Source organism: Bactrocera dorsalis, chromosome 1 (assembly GCF_023373825.1).
Source record: "Bactrocera dorsalis isolate Fly_Bdor chromosome 1, ASM2337382v1, whole genome shotgun sequence".
Taxonomy (NCBI): domain Eukaryota; kingdom Metazoa; phylum Arthropoda; class Insecta; order Diptera; family Tephritidae; genus Bactrocera; species Bactrocera dorsalis.
In genome coordinates this window covers 46,369,439-46,387,210 of record NC_064303.1, presented here as the reverse complement: position 1 = coordinate 46,387,210, position 17,772 = coordinate 46,369,439, and the positions used below count along the sequence as shown (strand labels likewise).

General features: G+C 36.2%; 2 protein-coding genes across 5 annotated transcripts in view; one reads left to right on the top strand and one right to left on the bottom strand.

Moving 5' to 3' along the window:
- LOC105234054 (eukaryotic initiation factor 4A) overlaps positions 1–13,491 on the top strand; it is a 160,075-nt gene extending 146,584 nt beyond the window's left edge. Inside the window, exons 1-5 of one of the 3 annotated variants that reach the window (XM_049445890.1) lie at positions 9,846–9,998; positions 10,973–11,199; positions 11,956–12,569; positions 12,636–12,859; positions 13,037–13,491. In XM_049445890.1, the coding sequence (XP_049301847.1) occupies positions 9,997–9,998; positions 10,973–11,199; positions 11,956–12,569; positions 12,636–12,859; positions 13,037–13,181 (1,212 nt within the window). In that variant the 5' untranslated portion in view covers positions 9,846–9,996 and the 3' untranslated portion in view covers positions 13,182–13,491. Of the gene's footprint in view, positions 1–9,845; positions 9,999–10,784; positions 10,912–10,972; positions 11,200–11,955; positions 12,570–12,635; positions 12,860–13,036 lie in introns of those variants that run through there. The other 2 variants (XM_049445891.1, XM_049445892.1) reach the window with 2 other exon arrangements.
- LOC125780332 (uncharacterized) overlaps positions 1–17,772 on the bottom strand; it is a 273,793-nt gene that overhangs the window by 239,085 nt on the left and 16,936 nt on the right. The window lies entirely within an intron of this gene.

Below are 17,772 nucleotides of genomic sequence, written 5' to 3'. Positions count from 1 at the left end.
CTTAGTCCGCAAAACTCAACAAACGCTAAGCAAAAAATTAGCCGAGGAAATGCATCTGAGCCATTAAGCACAAATCAATTTGCGCTTTTAAGTGACAACGTTGACGGTGAGAGTAACAAAACTCCTGAAAGTCTTACAAAAGTCACCAAACCTCCGCCAATATACGTAAGAGAGGAAAACTCTGGCGCTCTCGTTAACTTATCGGCAATAATAACTTTCATATAGTTCCGCTGTCGAAGGGAAACATTCGAGAAACGAAAGTGCAAATATACTCCGAACATAACTTTCGTACATTGTCAAAATACCTAAATGAGAAAAAGATTAAATTCTACACTTATCAACTTAAAAGTGCGAGAGGCCTGCAAGTTGTTATTAAAGGTATTGAGCCAAGTGTAGAACCCATGGAAATTCACGAAGCACTTAAGGATCACGGTTTTAACCCCAAAAATGTTGCAAATATTTTTAATAAAAAGAAAATCCCACAGCCTATGTTCAAAGTTGAGTTAGAACCAGAAAACAAACAACTTGAAAAAAATTGTGTGCACCCCATTTACAAACTACAATATTTGCTACATCGTAGGATCACGGTGGAGGAACCGCATAAAAGAAAAGGCCCTGTACAATGCACCAATTGCCAAGAGTATGGTCACACCAGGTCTTACTGCACACTTCGCGCAGTATGTGTACCTTGTGGAGAGTTGCACGATTCTGCCACCTGCACGTCAAACAAAAAAGACCCAAATGCAAAAAGTGTGGAAACTGCGGTGGAAACCACACAGCAAACTACAGAGGATGTCCAGTCTACAAGGAGCTAAAAAATCGGATTAACCAACGTGTAGTCTCCGAACGCAATCATATGATACCGAACGTTGTATCCTCCAATATGAATCCGCTGACAGCTCCATCAAAAACCGTCACGGGCGTATCGTTTGCAAACGTCCTAAAATCAGGCCTAGGAAAACCCATAACTACAGCAACAGCGAGCCTTATTGAGCCGCAAGAACAGCAGCCCCACGTTCAATCTGGTAGTCAATCGAATATCGAAGCAATGATAGCGTCAATGCAAAATAGCATGATGAACTTCATAACATTCATACAGAACACAATGCAAAAACTCATGCGAAATCAAAACACATTGCTGCAACTGCTTCCTAACCAAAGTTCAAAATAATGAGCTAGCTTAAAATTGTTTTATGGAATGCAAATGGTATACCTCGCCATAAACTGGAGCTGGCAAAATTTCTCAACGACAAGGAAATAGATATAATGCTTCTTGCAGAAACTCACCTAACCAATAAATATAACTTTAATGTATCGGGATATACCTTCTATTGTACGAATCATCCAGATGGAAAGGCGTATGGTGGAACTGGTATCCTAATCAGAAGTCGCATTAAACACCATTCTTTAACTGGAACTGCTGAAAATTATCTGCAAGCAACATCAATCAGCCTAGAAATCCAACGCAGGATTACTCTTGCCAACAGGTGCTACTTCGGACTGAGTAGGCAATTGAAAAGTAAAGTCCTCTCTCGACGAACAAAAACCAAACTCTATAAGTCGCTCATAATTCCCGTCCTGCTATATGGTGCAGAGGCTTGGACGATGACAACAACCGATGAGTCGACGTTGCGAGTTTTCGAGAGAAAAGTTCTGCGGAAGATTTATGGTCCTTTGCGCGTTGGCCACGGCGAATACCGCATCCGATGGAACGATGAGCTGTACGAGATATACGACGACATCGACATAGTTCAGCGAATTAAAAGACAGCGGCTACGCTGGCTAGGTCATGTTGTCCGGATGGATGAAAACACTCCAGCTCTGAAAGTATTCGACGCAGTACCCGCCGCAGGAAGCAGAGGAAGAGGAAGACCTCCACTCCGGTGGAAGGACCAAGTGGAGAAGGACCTGGCCTCGCTTGGAATATCCAATTGGCGCCACGTAGCGAAGAGAAGAAACGATTGGCGCGCTGTTGTTGACTCGGCTATAATCGCGTAAGCGGTGTCTACGCCAGTAAAGAAGAAGAAGAACATCAATACGCGTGCAGACAAAGCAAGGTGACATTACTTTGTCCGCCGTTTATTGTCCCCCACGTTTCCCGATTACAGAAAAGCAATTTATAGATTTCTTCAGCTCGCTGGGAGAGTGCTTTCTTGCTGCAGGTGATTATATCGCGAAACACCCTCACTGGGGTTCCCGGTTATGTAATCCTAAAGGCAAGCAATTATATAACGCCCTTATATGTAAAAGAAACAAACTGGACTACGTATCTCCTGGAAAGCCTACAAATTGGCCGACAGACCCGAATAAGCTGCCAGATTTAATTGACTTCGCAGTAACTAGGAAAATTCCTCACAGCCTTATTACTGCAGAAACAAGAGCAGACCTCTCATCAAACCACTCACTAGTTCTCTTCACTTTGCGGCATCAGTCACACTATAAAGAGCTACCTTATATGCTCACGTCAAAAGCTACAAACTGGTTAAAGTACAAAAAATACATCAGCACACACATAGAACTCGAACCAAATTTAGATACACCGGTCGATATTGAAAATACCATCGCAGCATTCGAATCAACCATTATAACAGCCCCCAAAATTTCAACTCCTCAAAAAGGTTACATGGAAAACAAAAAGCTTAGCTTAACTAATAGGGAAATTGAAATACTCGTATTACAAAAACGACGCCTACGAAGGGAGTGGCAGGTTCATAGATCACCAGCCTCAAAACAACTGTTGAAAGCGGCCACACATGCACTGACGAGAGCCCTCAGAAGTGAGGAACAGCGCGCGCAGTACCAGTATATTCAAAAGCTGTCCCCGACTAGTACAAAGCACCCATTGTGGAAAGCACATCAAACTCTAAGTGCGCCAATGCAGAAAAGTCAGCAACTTTCGCTGCTCATCTAAAAAATGTCTTCCAGCCAAACCCAGAAACTAATGACTTTACACTTCCAACCGTACAATATTTGATGGAATCTGAGCCAGTGAAATTCGTACCTGAAGAGATATCAAAAAAAATTATGGAGAAATTAAATCCAAGAAAAGCTCCTGGGCACGACTTAATTACTCCAAAAATGATTATTGAGCTACCAAATTGTGCTATAATCTGTATCTGTATGTTTTTCAATGCAATCACAAAACAAGCTCACTTTCCTCAACAATGAAAAAAGTCAACTATAGTGATGATACCTAAGCCTGGAAAGGACAAAACGCAGCCATCCTCCTATAGGCCCATCAGCTTGTTATCGTGCATGTCGAAATTATTTGAAAGACTTCTTATGCTCCGCATTAAGCCACATCTTGAAACGCACAACATAATACCATCTCACCAATTTGGCTTCAGGGAAAAGCATGGAACGATCGAGCAAGTACATAGGATCACATCTGAAATTCGAACAGCTTTTGAAAAAGGGGAATATTGTTCTGCAATATTTCTTGATGTCGCGCAGGCTTTTGGTCGAGTATGGTTAGATGGTCTTATGTACAAAATAAAAACGCTACTCCCGCAAAACACCCACGAACTATTTAAGTCCTACCTTTATGATCGAAATTTTGTAGTTCGATGTAACACCACTACATCTGAAGCCCAAACGATTTAAGCTGGTGTACCACAAGGCAGTGTTCTTGGCCCAATGCTATATGTTTTATACACTTCAGATATCCCAGTAAGCGACCGCTTGACTATGTCTACTTTTGCCGATGACACTGCAATAATCAGCCGCTCCAAGTGCCCAATTCATGCAAATGCGCTGCTAGGAAATCATATCGTAGCTGTGGCCAACTGGCTCGCAAACTGGAGGATAAAGGTTAACGAGCAAAAATGTAAGCACGTTACATTTACCCTAAACAAGAGCATCTGTTCGCCTTTGACACTGAACAACGTACAAATACCACAAAGCAATCATGTTACTTACCTAGGGGTCCATCTGGATAGGCGACTTACTTGGCGAAACCACATAGAGGCTAAAAGGACTTACCTTAAGTTAAAGGCACGTTCTTTGCACTGGCTTATTAACTCTCGCTCAGCCCTGAGTCTGGAGTATAAAATCATTATATACAACACTGTTTTAAAACCAATCTGGACCTATGGGTGTGAGCTGTGGGGCAACGCGAGCAGCAGCAACATCGAAATTCTTCGTCGTGCGCAATCAAAAATTCTTCGTACAATCACCGGAGCACCGTGGTATATCCGAAATGAGAACATCCAACGCGACTTAAGAATTCCAGACGTACGAACTGAAATAGAGCAACGAAGCGCGAAGTATGCATTGAAACTTTCGGTTCACCCAAACCAACTAGCAAGATCGCTATTGCGTGTGAACAGGAGCTCAAGATTACGTAGAAACGACTTACCAGCCCAGACGTAATATATTTTAGGCCCAGTTTAAAAAAATAATCACCCATGTAGGGTGTAAATTATGTGAGTAGTTTAAGATTCGAAAACTTATTGTTAGGCTCTTAAGTAGGGTAGATTCAATAAATAATAGGAAAGTTAATAAAAAACAAAAAAAAAAAAACAAGCGAGACCGGACCCTTCCAACCCTCTAGCCTTGGCGTGATTTCCGTGAGCCGGTGTAACCATCGCCCATGAATAAAGTGTTTACCAGGCAGTCTAGAAGAGCCGTCTGCTCTTCGGAACCCAGGGCCTCCGCCGAGTAGTTGCGAGGAGCCACCGCCATCCGCATGCTTCTCACGGCCCCCGAGTATTTACGGCTTACGGTTCTCGCCGGCGCCGGGTTAGGGTTGGAGCGTTTTCCACTAGCTTCCTGTGGTTTGTCTGCTCTGATTCTCTTCGACCTAGGTGGCTCCTGAGGAGTTATTTGGCTGCTTTTCCTCTTTTCTGACCGACCGAAAGGTTGCTACCCCTGCTCCTACTCAGAGCCCGTTTCTGAGCTGTCTTAGGCTCTTAGGTACCACTTGAGAGTGGTACCACTCATGCCCGCTCTGCGTGGGTCATCGTGACGAGGGATGTTCTCTCGTTGTCCTTTTTTCCCGTTCGCCCCTCGATTCCACAGTCGCACAGTAGTCGCTTAGTACCGCTGCAAGAGGGCACATCGTCGTCGTCGCGCACGTGCTCCTCAAAGAGCGCACGTTCTTCCGGCGTCAGAGCGTCGAGGAAGCTGAACTTTCGTCTAGCCCCTGGGCCGCTCTTGCTTGCGGTACTTGTGCTGCTGCAGCTATTCTCTGTTGCTGTTGATGTTTTGGTTATTGTTGTTATTGTTTGTTGTTTTTGCTCATCTGTTTCTTACGACCGTTCAGCCCACATTGTGGGTCTACCGGTCTATTATTTAGAAGGGGAATCGCAAAGGTCCGCCGCGCTAGAGCCCCTGACGCGGTGAGGCCACCGTTACTTCCCAAGGCGGTCCGGTGTTGGGAAGGCTCCGCTCGAATACAGCGGAATTTACCTCTTGGCTGCAAATCATGCAATGGGCACGGATAACACTCTGGATTAAGAGGTGGTAGCTCTTCGTCGCCGCAAACATGCAGCTTCTGCAAACCCCCAAGAGAGGTGCATGCCGGTTGGAAGATGCCGTATTGTGTTGCAGTTTAACCTTTATGTGCTCTGTAGTCTACATTTGCAGCATTTTTGCAGAATAAGTTTGGTAAAAAAAATTTTTTCATAACAACATGGCCCGAAATTTTCAGTAGCTTCCTAAAAATCAATTCTAAACAGCTTTGGCCACTAACACGTAAAAAATAGCTTACAGCACCCCCCGGACCCTACTTTCCAAAATGACCATCTCCTGGCGGTTAGTCTACAAATGTAGACACCATATAAAATGTATGAAAATTCTCATCACTCTTCCTTTCAACTATAATTTTTTGAATGCGATTTTTGAATAAGTAGGCTGTGCTTGCGTTACTGACTTTTCAGCGTATTTCGCAATAGCAATAATTGTTTTTGCAGTGATTTATATTCAATATTTATATTGTGGTGATCGGTTTCGCATTTCTTCTCAAGCATTTCTAGGTGCATAGTAATTTTCAATATTTGAAACCACAATAATATATATGTCTGGACATGCCTCAAATCGTCCGAAACGAGTCGTTAAACGGTAAGTGTATCTTGTTCCATGATATGGATGATATAAAAGAAAATTGTAAACACAGGCTAGGGTACGAAGAGCCTCAAAACCATATTGAGAATCTACTGACTGAGATTGATGAAGAAGCAGAAGAGGACCTAGATTTCGATGATTCTTCTGATGACTACGTACCACCTGGTATAAATCTCGAAGAATCTGATGCTGAAAACGAAATGATACTTGAAGAAGACGATATTCGATGCGATGAGCAGATAGAAGGCATATTGTTTGAAGCAGATTACGAGGAAGAGATGGATTTCGAGGAGGAGGAGGCAGATGAACAGAGTCTTGGTTCGCTGATTTCAAAAGACAACGCTACCTGGCTTTCCAATCTACCTAATCAAGCAATTCGATTGAGTGTTCATAATGTGTTTCGTGGCACTATTGTTGGCCCATCTCGTGCTATCAAAGGACTCATCGACTCAAGTGTATTTGATTTGATTTTCACCCCATCGATGTTCGAACAAGTTCTAGTTGATACTAACGCGAAAGCCGAAAAAACGTATCAAAAGTGGAACGAACAAAACCTCAACGGAACGAAGGAAATGTGGAATAAAGTGACAATTGTTGAATTGAGAGCATTCATTGGGATCTTATTTTTGGCAGGTGTTAATAAGTCTAACGATGAAGACATTGATGTATTGTGAAGTACAGAAGCAGTTTGTTACTACCGTGCTGTAATGCCGAAATCTCGGTTCAAGGAAATTTTGCGATTCATTCGGTTTGATAATGAGCGCACTAAAGCTGCTCAACTAGCAAACGATAAGGCTGCTCCAATTTCTGCATTATGGGCTCTAACGAACAACAATCTTCGCCGCTACTATCAACCATCAGGAGAGATATACTTTGGGTAAATGTTGTACCATAAATGATATTTAAACATTTTCAACTTAACTATGTATCTGAAAATTATATATTACATAATAAATATGCATTCAAGTATAAAACTCTTCGTGCCAGTGTTTTTGTTCATATGTTCACAAAGTTTTCCATACAAATACATAACTGCTACAAATGTAGACTTCCGACCGCCAACGTAAATTTGCAATCCCGAGCGCATAAAGGTTAAGCCCCTGCACCGCGACAAGGTGCCTACTATTCGCCGGAGAATCAAGCTATGAAAGCAGAGATAACGAGATCCCCAACTCTCCCGTCACTGGAAATGTGAGAACCGCTCACCTACCGAACTTTGACAGTTGACTGGATTGGGTAGGTTTATAGCGGGATTCTGTAACCAGTCTCTAGTCTCTATTTGAGACATTTTGAGGTAAAATCTTAATTTGTGACTGGTTACTATTCACTAAACAGTCTCTATCGTTAGTCTCAAAATATTGAGACCTGGTAGTTAGCAGGTCACAAAACTAAAAAGAATTCTTGTCTGCCATTTTGAATACGAAAAGGTTAAAAATAAATCAATTTTACATAAATTTCATAAATATTATGAAACAAAGTCAACACATATTTTTATTTTTATTGATAATGATAATTTTTGACTATGATATAGAAAATTTAATATTTGTTATCGATATATTTTTTTTCCATTCAAGTGCAAAAACATCTCTGAATAATGAAATGTAATAGATTTTTTGACTGTCACTTACAGAATCGCAAAATCGTCTCAAGTCTGAAAAATTGTCTCTAACTCAAAATCTCAACTTTAGAGACTTGAGACTGTATCACAGTACAGAATCGCACGATTAGGCGTTCTGAAATTGGACTGACTGGAACGGCCAGATTGAAATTATACCAAAAATATATGTATGTGAACAGAGGAATTTGTTGCCGCCTTTCAAGATCGCTAATAAAAATTTAAAACAGTGAAAATCAAAGAAAATGCGAAATTGAAATATATTTCATGAAACGTTTTGCATAGTAAAATTATATTTCAATACCAAATGAGTAAAAACATTTATTAATTGAGAATTAACAGGTTTAATTCACCATGCTAAGTATTGAAAGATCAAAAGTTAGTTGTTTTAATATACCATAAAATCATAAATAAGGATTTAAATAGGTTCGCCTTATAATAAAAGCCAATATATAATAATTTGCAATCGTAATAAATGCTGGGTGTTTTAATTTAAATTCCCAAATATTCTTGTTTTGTTCGATCTGGCCATAAAGGAAAATGTTATAAAAAACGCTTATTTTGAGGCGCTTTCACACTGGCTTATGACAAGTCAAGATAATTATATCGGCTAATAGCGGGATTCTGTAACCAGTCTCTAGTCTCTATTTGAGACATTTTGAGGCAAAGTCTCAATTTGAGACTAGTTACTATTCGCTAAACACTCTCTAGCGTTAGTCTCAAAATATTGAGACCTGGTAGTTAGCCGGTCACAAAACTAAAAAGAGCTCTTGTCTGCCATTTTGAATATACTGAACAGAGATCATCATAGATATTAATCGATTGTCGTATTTTTATATTTTGTAAGCAACTCGAACACGAAAAAGTTAAAAATAAATAAATTTTACATAAATTTCGTAAATATTATGAAACAAAGTCAACATATATTTTAATTTTTTATTGATAATTATGTTTTTTGACGATGTTATAGAAAATTTAATACTTGTTATCGACATATTTATTTCCATTCAAGTGTAAAAACATCTCTGAATGATGAAATGTAATAGACTTTGTGACTGGCACTTACAGAATAGCAAAATCGTCTCAAGTCTCAAAAATTGTCTCTAACTCAAAATCTCAAATTTAGAGACTTGAGAATGTCTCACGTTACAGAATCCCACGGTAACGCTAGAGACTGTTTAGTGAATAGTAACTAGTCTCAAATTGAGACTTTGCCTCAAAATGTCTCAAATAGAGACTAGAGACTGGTTACAGAATCCCGCTATAAGTTAGTTAGTTAGCGGGATTCTGTAACCAGTCTCTAGTCTCTATTTGAGACATTTTGAGGCAAAGTCTCAATTTGAGACTAGTTACTATTCACTAAACAGTCTCTAGCGTTAGTCTCAAAATATTGAGACCTGGTAATTAGCAGGTCACAAAACTAAAAAGAGCTCTTGTCTGCCATTTTGAATGTACTGAATAGAGATCATCATAGATATTAATCGATTGTCGTATTTTTATATTTTGTAAGCAACTCAAACACGAAAAAGTTAAAAATAAATAAATTTTACATAAATTTCGTAAATATTATGAAACAAAGTCAACATATATTTTCATTTTTATTGATAACTATGTTTTTTGACGATGTTATAGAAAATTTAATATTTGTTATCGACATATTTATTTTCATTCAAGTGTAAAAACATCTCTGAATGATGAAATGTAATAGATTTTGTGACTGTCACTTACAGAATAGCAAAATCGTCTCAAGTCTCAAAAATTGTCTCTAACTCAAAATCTCAAATTTAGAGACTTGAGACTGTCTCACGTTACAGAATCGCACGGAGTAGTTCTACAGATTCCTTTCTGCTAAAAATCAAAGCAATGTTAATATTTCACGAGGGTAGTACCCATGTCGTGAGGTGAATTCCCTGGTTGCACCTTTTCATTCTTAAATTTGCTTTGACGAACCTACATAACATACCAATATAAACATACACAATAAAAATAATAATAATAAAACTGAATTTTTTATATATGTATTAATATCTATGTATATACATATGTGCACTAAGTCGCAAGTTTCACCAGATCATAGTACTTTTATTAATATGTATGTATACATCACATTGAATCATTTTTAAACTTGCTCTGATTTTTAGTAGTAATAGAATATGTCTATTTCGTTGAGTTCACTATTGCCAACCTTATAACAGGTATAACTAAACGAATTTTTCGATTGGCAAATGACTCAGAATTCGGCAAGATGGAGCCTTTCGCTTGGTTTTTACGAAGCACATTCAGCACGTGTGTAAAAAGTGCCAAACTAATTTCAGAAAATGTTAGTATAAAATTGAGTAATAATTATAAAAATATTGTGTTTTGTGTTCAAATAGTTTTCATTGTTATGATTAGATAAAAATCACTCATTTTGAAGTAAAATTGGACATATTATGTTTAATAATTTGTTGCAGTGTTGGTGTTTTGCGCATTGATAGTGTTTGTAGGAAGAGTAGCATAAAGAAAATCGTAAAATTCAATACAAGAAGAAGAAAACTTCCGAAGTGAATAATTATTGATGTCGGCAATTTAAATGTCAACGCCTCGTAGATCATATCTTTCATATATATTGGGTCGATCAGAATGTATCCATATGCATATCGGGCATTGATTTATACATATATGCATATATATATATATACATATGTATGTATATACAAAGAAGTTCTTGGTTCACTGAATATTCTACATGATATTTTTATTTAATTCAAATATAAAATTCTAGACAGCTGAAGTTGATTATTTTGTTCAAATGAAAAATTATAAATATTAGAACATTCATAATAGAATATGTTTATCAGTTTTCTCCATGCGATTGCTCTTTTACACATATGTATAACTACCGTTGTACTTCTAACCTAGTATTTTCATTCTTTGCAACCCTGTATTTAACATGACATATATTAGCACACCCAGCAAGAACAATACCAAAGTGTTAAATGGCTTGTATTTTGAGTATACAGAAGTACAAAACAAAATGGCAGATAGTTACAATTGACAAATAAAGGTAGACAGAATTGATAAACCGACTACCTGGCAATAGTTCCTGCAGGGCTTCAAAATGAAAGTTTAGTTGGCATTTGGCATTAGTAACTAGGTGTGCGCGTTTACTACATTGCAATTTCATTCTTAAAATTTTTGTAGTAACGTAATTTACTATATATCTCTCGTACTTTGGAATACTCAGTTAAAATGTAGTAATAAAAAAGAATAATTATTATAATTTATATAAATAATTGTATATTTATTATATAGGGATGATCGAAGTGATATAGCTCATGAAGGTCCCAGTGGTATGGATCCTGAAGGTGTCATTGAGTCAACTTGGCATGAAGTATACGACAACTTCGATGACATGAATTTGCGTGAAGAGCTTTTAAGGGGGATTTATGGCTACGGTTTTGAGAAACCTTCAGCTATTCAGCAACGCGCCATTATTCCTTGTGTTAAAGGTCGTGACGTGATTGCTCAGGCCCAATCTGGTAAGTATAATATTTTCAGATGCAAATTGTTGCAAAAACTACAGCCATACTAGTTTTCGGGGCTGGGATTTAGAATAGCATCCCCGGATTTCGGGGATAAAATGGGTATCAAAAGGTGACGTTCTCCAGATAACGAAAATATATATATATATATATATATATATATATAGTTGCCGCTGGCTTATAGTTTTAAAGATATTTGCATTTAAAGTTAAAAAATTGACTACTTTTAAATTGATAATTTGTATATTGTGAATAACTTTTTCACTTATATTATGCACTTTTCACTTAGTAACACTTCACTATAACTTTTCTGTACATTAATTTTTTAAACATTTATTGAAAATAAATCTTTATTTTAATTATTTTGTTTTAGTTAAATTCAACCTTAAACAGGAATATGCCTGTCGTATCTTTTATTTTGCAGCTTATGATACGTATTTTGTCAGTATTATTAGTTAAAAAAATGAAATACGGTATTTGAGTAAATGGTGTTTCCTAATTTTATGGTTTTTGGTAACAAATTTCTTAAACGGTTACTTGAGAAATACATTCGATTAGTGATCTTCATTTTCCTTGAGAAAGTCAATATGATAAATAATAATGGTGTAAATTTATTTTAAAGTATGAATATAACATATATTAAGCAAGGTGTTGAATTTGTCAGGTGCAGATATTGTCAATATTAGTAGTTACGAAAGTTAAAACATAAGCTATTATTTACTGGTTCTTTAAAATAATTTGTCACTTTTTAAGGAACGGGAAAAACGGCAACGTTTTCAATTGCTATCTTGCAACAAATCGATACGTCCATCCGTGACTGTCAGGCGTTGATTTTGGCCCCAACTAGAGAGTTGGCAACTCAAATTCAACGTGTTGTTATGGCACTTGGTGAATACATGAAAGTTCATTCGCATGCTTGCATCGGTGGAACTAATGTGCGTGAGGATGCCAGAAACCTGGAATCTGGATGTCATGTTGTTGTTGGTACGCCTGGTCGTGTGTATGATATGATTAACCGAAAAGTGCTTCGGACCCACAATATTAAACTGTTCGTATTGGATGAAGCTGATGAGATGTTATCACGTGGTTTTAAAGATCAAATACAAGATGTTTTTAAAATGCTTCCTCCAGACGTTCAAGTTATTTTATTATCTGCCACTATGCCGCCTGATGTTCTTGAAGTTAGCCGCTGTTTTATGCGAGATCCAGTAAGCATTTTAGTGAAGAAAGAGGAGCTTACATTAGAAGGTATCAAACAATTTTACGTTAATGTGAAGCAAGAAAACTGGAAGCTTGGTACTCTGTGTGATTTGTATGATACGCTATCCATTACTCAATCTGTAATTTTCTGTAATACAAGGCGTAAGGTAACTAAAGATTACAAAAGGATATGATGTTTTTTTAGATGGTTTAATAATTTATTGAATTGGCAGGTGGATCAGTTGACCCAAGAAATGACAAATCATAATTTCACTGTATCTGCTATGCATGGTGATATGGAGCAACGTGATCGTGAAGTGATTATGAAGCAATTCCGTTCGGGTTCTTCACGTGTGCTTATTACAACTGATTTGCTCGCTCGTGGTATTGATGTGCAACAAGTTTCGCTAGTCATCAACTATGACTTGCCATCCAATAGAGAAAATTACATTCATAGGTAACAATTGTTCAATTCACAACCTGTCGTAAAGCATCGTAAAATTATAAATTTTTACACTTGTTTTTTTTTTTATAATTTTACGATTTTACGATGCTTTACGACAGGTTGTGAATTGAATAAATATGTATATATTTTTTATGTAAAATTATATTTTTACTTTATTTTTTATTAAAGAATTGGTCGTGGTGGACGTTTTGGTCGCAAAGGAGTTGCAATTAATTTTATTACAGACGAGGATAGAAGAATTCTTAAAGACATAGAACAGTTCTACCACACCACTATTGAGGAAATGCCTGCCAATATTGCTGATCTAATTTAAATCTCTAATGTCGGAAGCCTCAATTAAAGCAGTGTATAAAAAACACCAACAATAATATGTGTAAATCAGATTATATAACATCTTACAAGTGGGTGCAGATGCATCTTATTCTCCAAAATAAAAAGTATATACATTATACAATGAACAACTGCAAGAACTACAACATCAAAAGATAGATTATGTTGTTTCAGCTCTTTTCTAGAATATTGATATACATTTATTAAATAACAAAAAGCAACAACTATAATAATTATACTACTATAATAAACTAACTGGGCCACAGCTCTAGAAAAGACAGGGCAGGAAGTAATCGTGTTTTTGTTTTCATTGAAAAGTCGGATTCAAAATTATATTTTATCTTATTATTACTAAAATTTTACTTACGTAAAATAAGTGACTGTTGATTAGCAATTATATACAGTCAGTAACGGATTGAGCTGGGGCCTGTATTAACTATTTTCGTATTACAATTTTCAGTCGAAGTTTGATTTGTGTTGCCAACGTAAGAATGAAGATTGACAATTGAACAGCTGAGAAATTTTAAAGTAAAAACTAAATTTAGTTATTACGAAGAAAAACATGAATATTTAATGGCTGGGATTTAGAATAGCATACCCACTTTCGGGGTTAAAAAGGGTATTTATGTATAAGGAAAGTTATATAGAAAATATATAAAGTTAAACAATTAAAATGCGAGCTTCTCGGAATTATGAATTTTGCACAAATATTTTGTAAATTTTATATCGACTAACACTTCACTAATTTGGTTCTACACATTTATTTTGTATGAAATAGTGCAAAAATAATTTTAGTTTTATATACTTCTACATAATTTAAAATGGTTGCTAGCAAGCAAAAACTAATACCGGAATTCTGTTCTCGCGACGGGCGAGTCTACGTTACCGAAACGATCCCGGATTTTTATCCGGCCAAGGACTGTCAACTCGGCATAATTCTGCTGCTACATCACAACAACAACCGGAATTCTGTAGAGACAATTTTCATCACTTGAGACGATTTTGCAATTCAGTACGTAACAGTCACAAAAATCTCTCACTTGAATACGAACAGGTCCAATCAGCTGGTACAGTTCATTATTTAGAGATGTATTTAAATTTGAATGAAAATATATATGCCGATAACAAATATTAAATTTTTTATAACATAGTCAAAAGGCATAATTAACAATACAAATATATGTTGACTTTGTTTCAAAATATTTACGAAATTTGTGTAAAATTGACTTTTTCGTTTTTGAGTTGCTTACAAAATATAAAAAAAAAACGACAAAGTCCTCCTGATTAAAACATATCTAGGTTTATAGGTACCGCAAACGCTTAGTTTACGAGATATTCGACTTTAAAATTCAAAATTTCAATATTTCAACAAGCTATTTCACTACATTTAACAGACTTTATGCCCATTTTTCGCATCAAATTCAATTACTTAAACTGTAAACATTTAAACAAATTTACACTTTTTGCAGGTTTTATAAGAAATGTATATTTTAAATATTACTCATTTATGTGCTAACAATTATGAGAAAATGGAGCGCTGCCATATGATAATAAGCAATTTGCTGAAATTTCTCTTTTTCGCTATAATTCCTCTTTCTTTATTTAGCGATCTTAGTTCTAATAAAAACATGCGTCTATAAATTACATATATTTCAAGTTAAAACGAGTATAAACAATCTTTCCATGCATATGAATATTTGCGTATTTAAATTTAATAAACGACTAAGTAATATTAAATAATAATATTACGTAATCAAATACTTAGATTTTTAAAGGAGTACTACACAAAAGTACTTCAGTCACCCTTAGTATTGGTTCGACCAGAGAACATAAAAAGGTGCAAATTGAATTCTGTATGATGTTCGATTGGACGGCTAACAGAACTTATAAGATTGTGACACGGAATTTCACCATTCTCGCTGCTATTTAGCAGAAATGAGCATGTTCTCTAGAAGAAATATATGTAAAACGACTGAATTCATGCGATAATGAATAAAGAGAAATGCTTTGAAAAAAAAATATACAATGTCACACAAATAATGTAAAGAAGCATTCTCTGAGTCACATATGTATGCGTGATTATCTTGTATCATAAAATATGAACCATTTTTTTCCGAAAAATGATAAAAATTTTAATTTTTTTTACAAAATCGTGATAACTTTGTTAAAAAATAATTTAATAATATTTTTTAATTTCTTAATTATTTCAAAAAATTGATATTAATTTCGACTATTACAAAGTGAAGATGTGTCAAATGAACTTAATTTCTTCAAAGAAAATTGAGGGTCGGCTTTAGTATACCATCCCACGATTTCAGGATTGAAAGTGGTATGGCTGGATAGAGCTGCTGCTCCAGATTAAGAAAATATATAATTATTGCCGCCGAAACTTATAGTTTTCGAGATATTTGCATTTAAAGTTGAAAATTTTGCAAATTTTATCTTGCAATTTCTCGATTTCTAGTAATTATTTATTTCATATTATGCACTTATACTTTATTACATTCAACATCAAACGAATAAAAATGAATCAAAATGAATAAAAAATAAGATTACACCCCAAATACATAAATCATTGCCCCTTTTCTTCATACATCATGATTTTTGATCGGGTAGGCCGCCAACGCCAAAATGGAGTTTTACTCAAAAAAAATACCTGACACACCCCGGTGTTGGGTCGGCCAGGGTTAATTTTTTTGAAGCGCGGCCGAAGGCCGCCAACGCAAGAAGGACTTTTACTCAAAAAAAAACCTCACACACCCCGGTGTTGGATCGACCAGGGTTATTTTTTTTGAAACGCGGCCGAAGGCCGCCAATCCAGAAAGAAGTGGGAAGCGAATGGACTAATGTTTACCCTGTTTTACCTTTGTTGTATTGCAAATAATCATTATGATCCTTTTATTAAATTATCAGATTAAACATACTTATAAGCCTTAAAACTTTTTTTATTACAATGGAAAATTTATTTCAGATGGTATTTGTTTTCTGCGTTTGAGTTTTTATATCCATTCTTATTCATTTGATAAATGTGTAATTATGGCAACACTTAATATCTGTAAACACGGAATACTTTTGTTATTGTGCATGGAATGAAAATTGTGTAAAATATAAAATGCTTATTTTAAGCAAATAACTAAATACAGGGTGGCTGATGAATTTTGCTACATTAAGAAACTCAAATAATTTTTTTTTTTCAGTGTATGGAATTTATTTTTCTTTTATTCATGTTAAAGCTCATTCAATTTTATTAAATATATTGAGACAGGAATAGCCGCAATTGTTTCTCGAATGGATTGCCTTAGGTGATTCAAATTTGTTGGTTTTGCTTTGTAGACTTCCTGTTTGCAATAACCCCACAAGAAAAAGTCAGGTGCAGTAAGGTCAGGCGACCTGGGTGGCCAACGGAATGTGGAGTTTCTGGATATCAACTTATTGGGAAATTTTCGTCGCAATTCTGTCATAACAGGTTGGGCTATGTGAGGAGCTGCACCATCTTGCTGAAACCACACAGAGTTGAAAGAAATTCTCATTCGGCGTAACTCTGGATAGAAAAACTCTTTCAACATGCTCAAGTAATGGTCTCCAGTAACCGTAACGATGTGACCGTTTTCTTCGAAGAAGTAGGGCCCGACAATGCAGCGTGATGAAACTGCACACCACACTGTGACACGAAGTGGATGCAATTCCGTCTCATGGAGTATCTGTGGGTTGGAAGCACTCCATATTCGACAATTTTGTTTGTTTATGTTGCCGTTTAAATCGAAATGAGCCTCGTCAGACATGAAAAGTCAGTTCAACATGTTTCCATCCTCTTCCACCATTTGAAGCAACTTCTGGCAAAATTCCAAGCGAATCGGCAAGTCTGCAGCATTCAGTTTGTTGGCCATTTGAATTTTATATGGGAATAAGTCCAAATCTTTGTGCATAATTGACTGTAATGACTGTCTGCTTACACCCATTGGAGCAGATAAGCTTCTAGTCGAAACATGTGGATTGCTTTGTATGGCAGCAGCTACAGCAGCGATTGTTTCCTCCGTTCGAACTGAAGGGTTTCGATGGTAAGGTCTTCTGTTGACTGTCCTATGCTCGGCAAAATTGTTTACAAGTCTCATTATGGTCCATCTGCTCAGAGGATTGCCGCCAAACGTGGGCCTATACTCTCTTTGAACCGAAACTACGGACTCCAGTGCGTGATAGCGGCGGACAATCCAAATTCTTGTTTCAGTGTCCCAGTTATCCATTTTTGTTAAATGCAAAAGTCAATCTGCAAAATAAAAAAAAAATTAACCAGATTCATTAAATAGAAAAAAAGTTATTTAATTTTTTTTTGGTAGCGGCTTTCATCAGCCACCCTGTAATTACTAAAAAATAAATATGTAGAAACAATGTAATAAAGTACAAGTGCATAAAAAGTGCATAATATGAAATAAATAATTACTAGAAATCGAGAAATTGCAAGATAAAATTTGTAAAATTTTCAACTTTAAATGCAAATATCTCGAAAACTATAAGTTTGCGGCGGCAACAATTATATATTTTCTTAATCTGGAGCATCAGCTCTATCCAACCATACC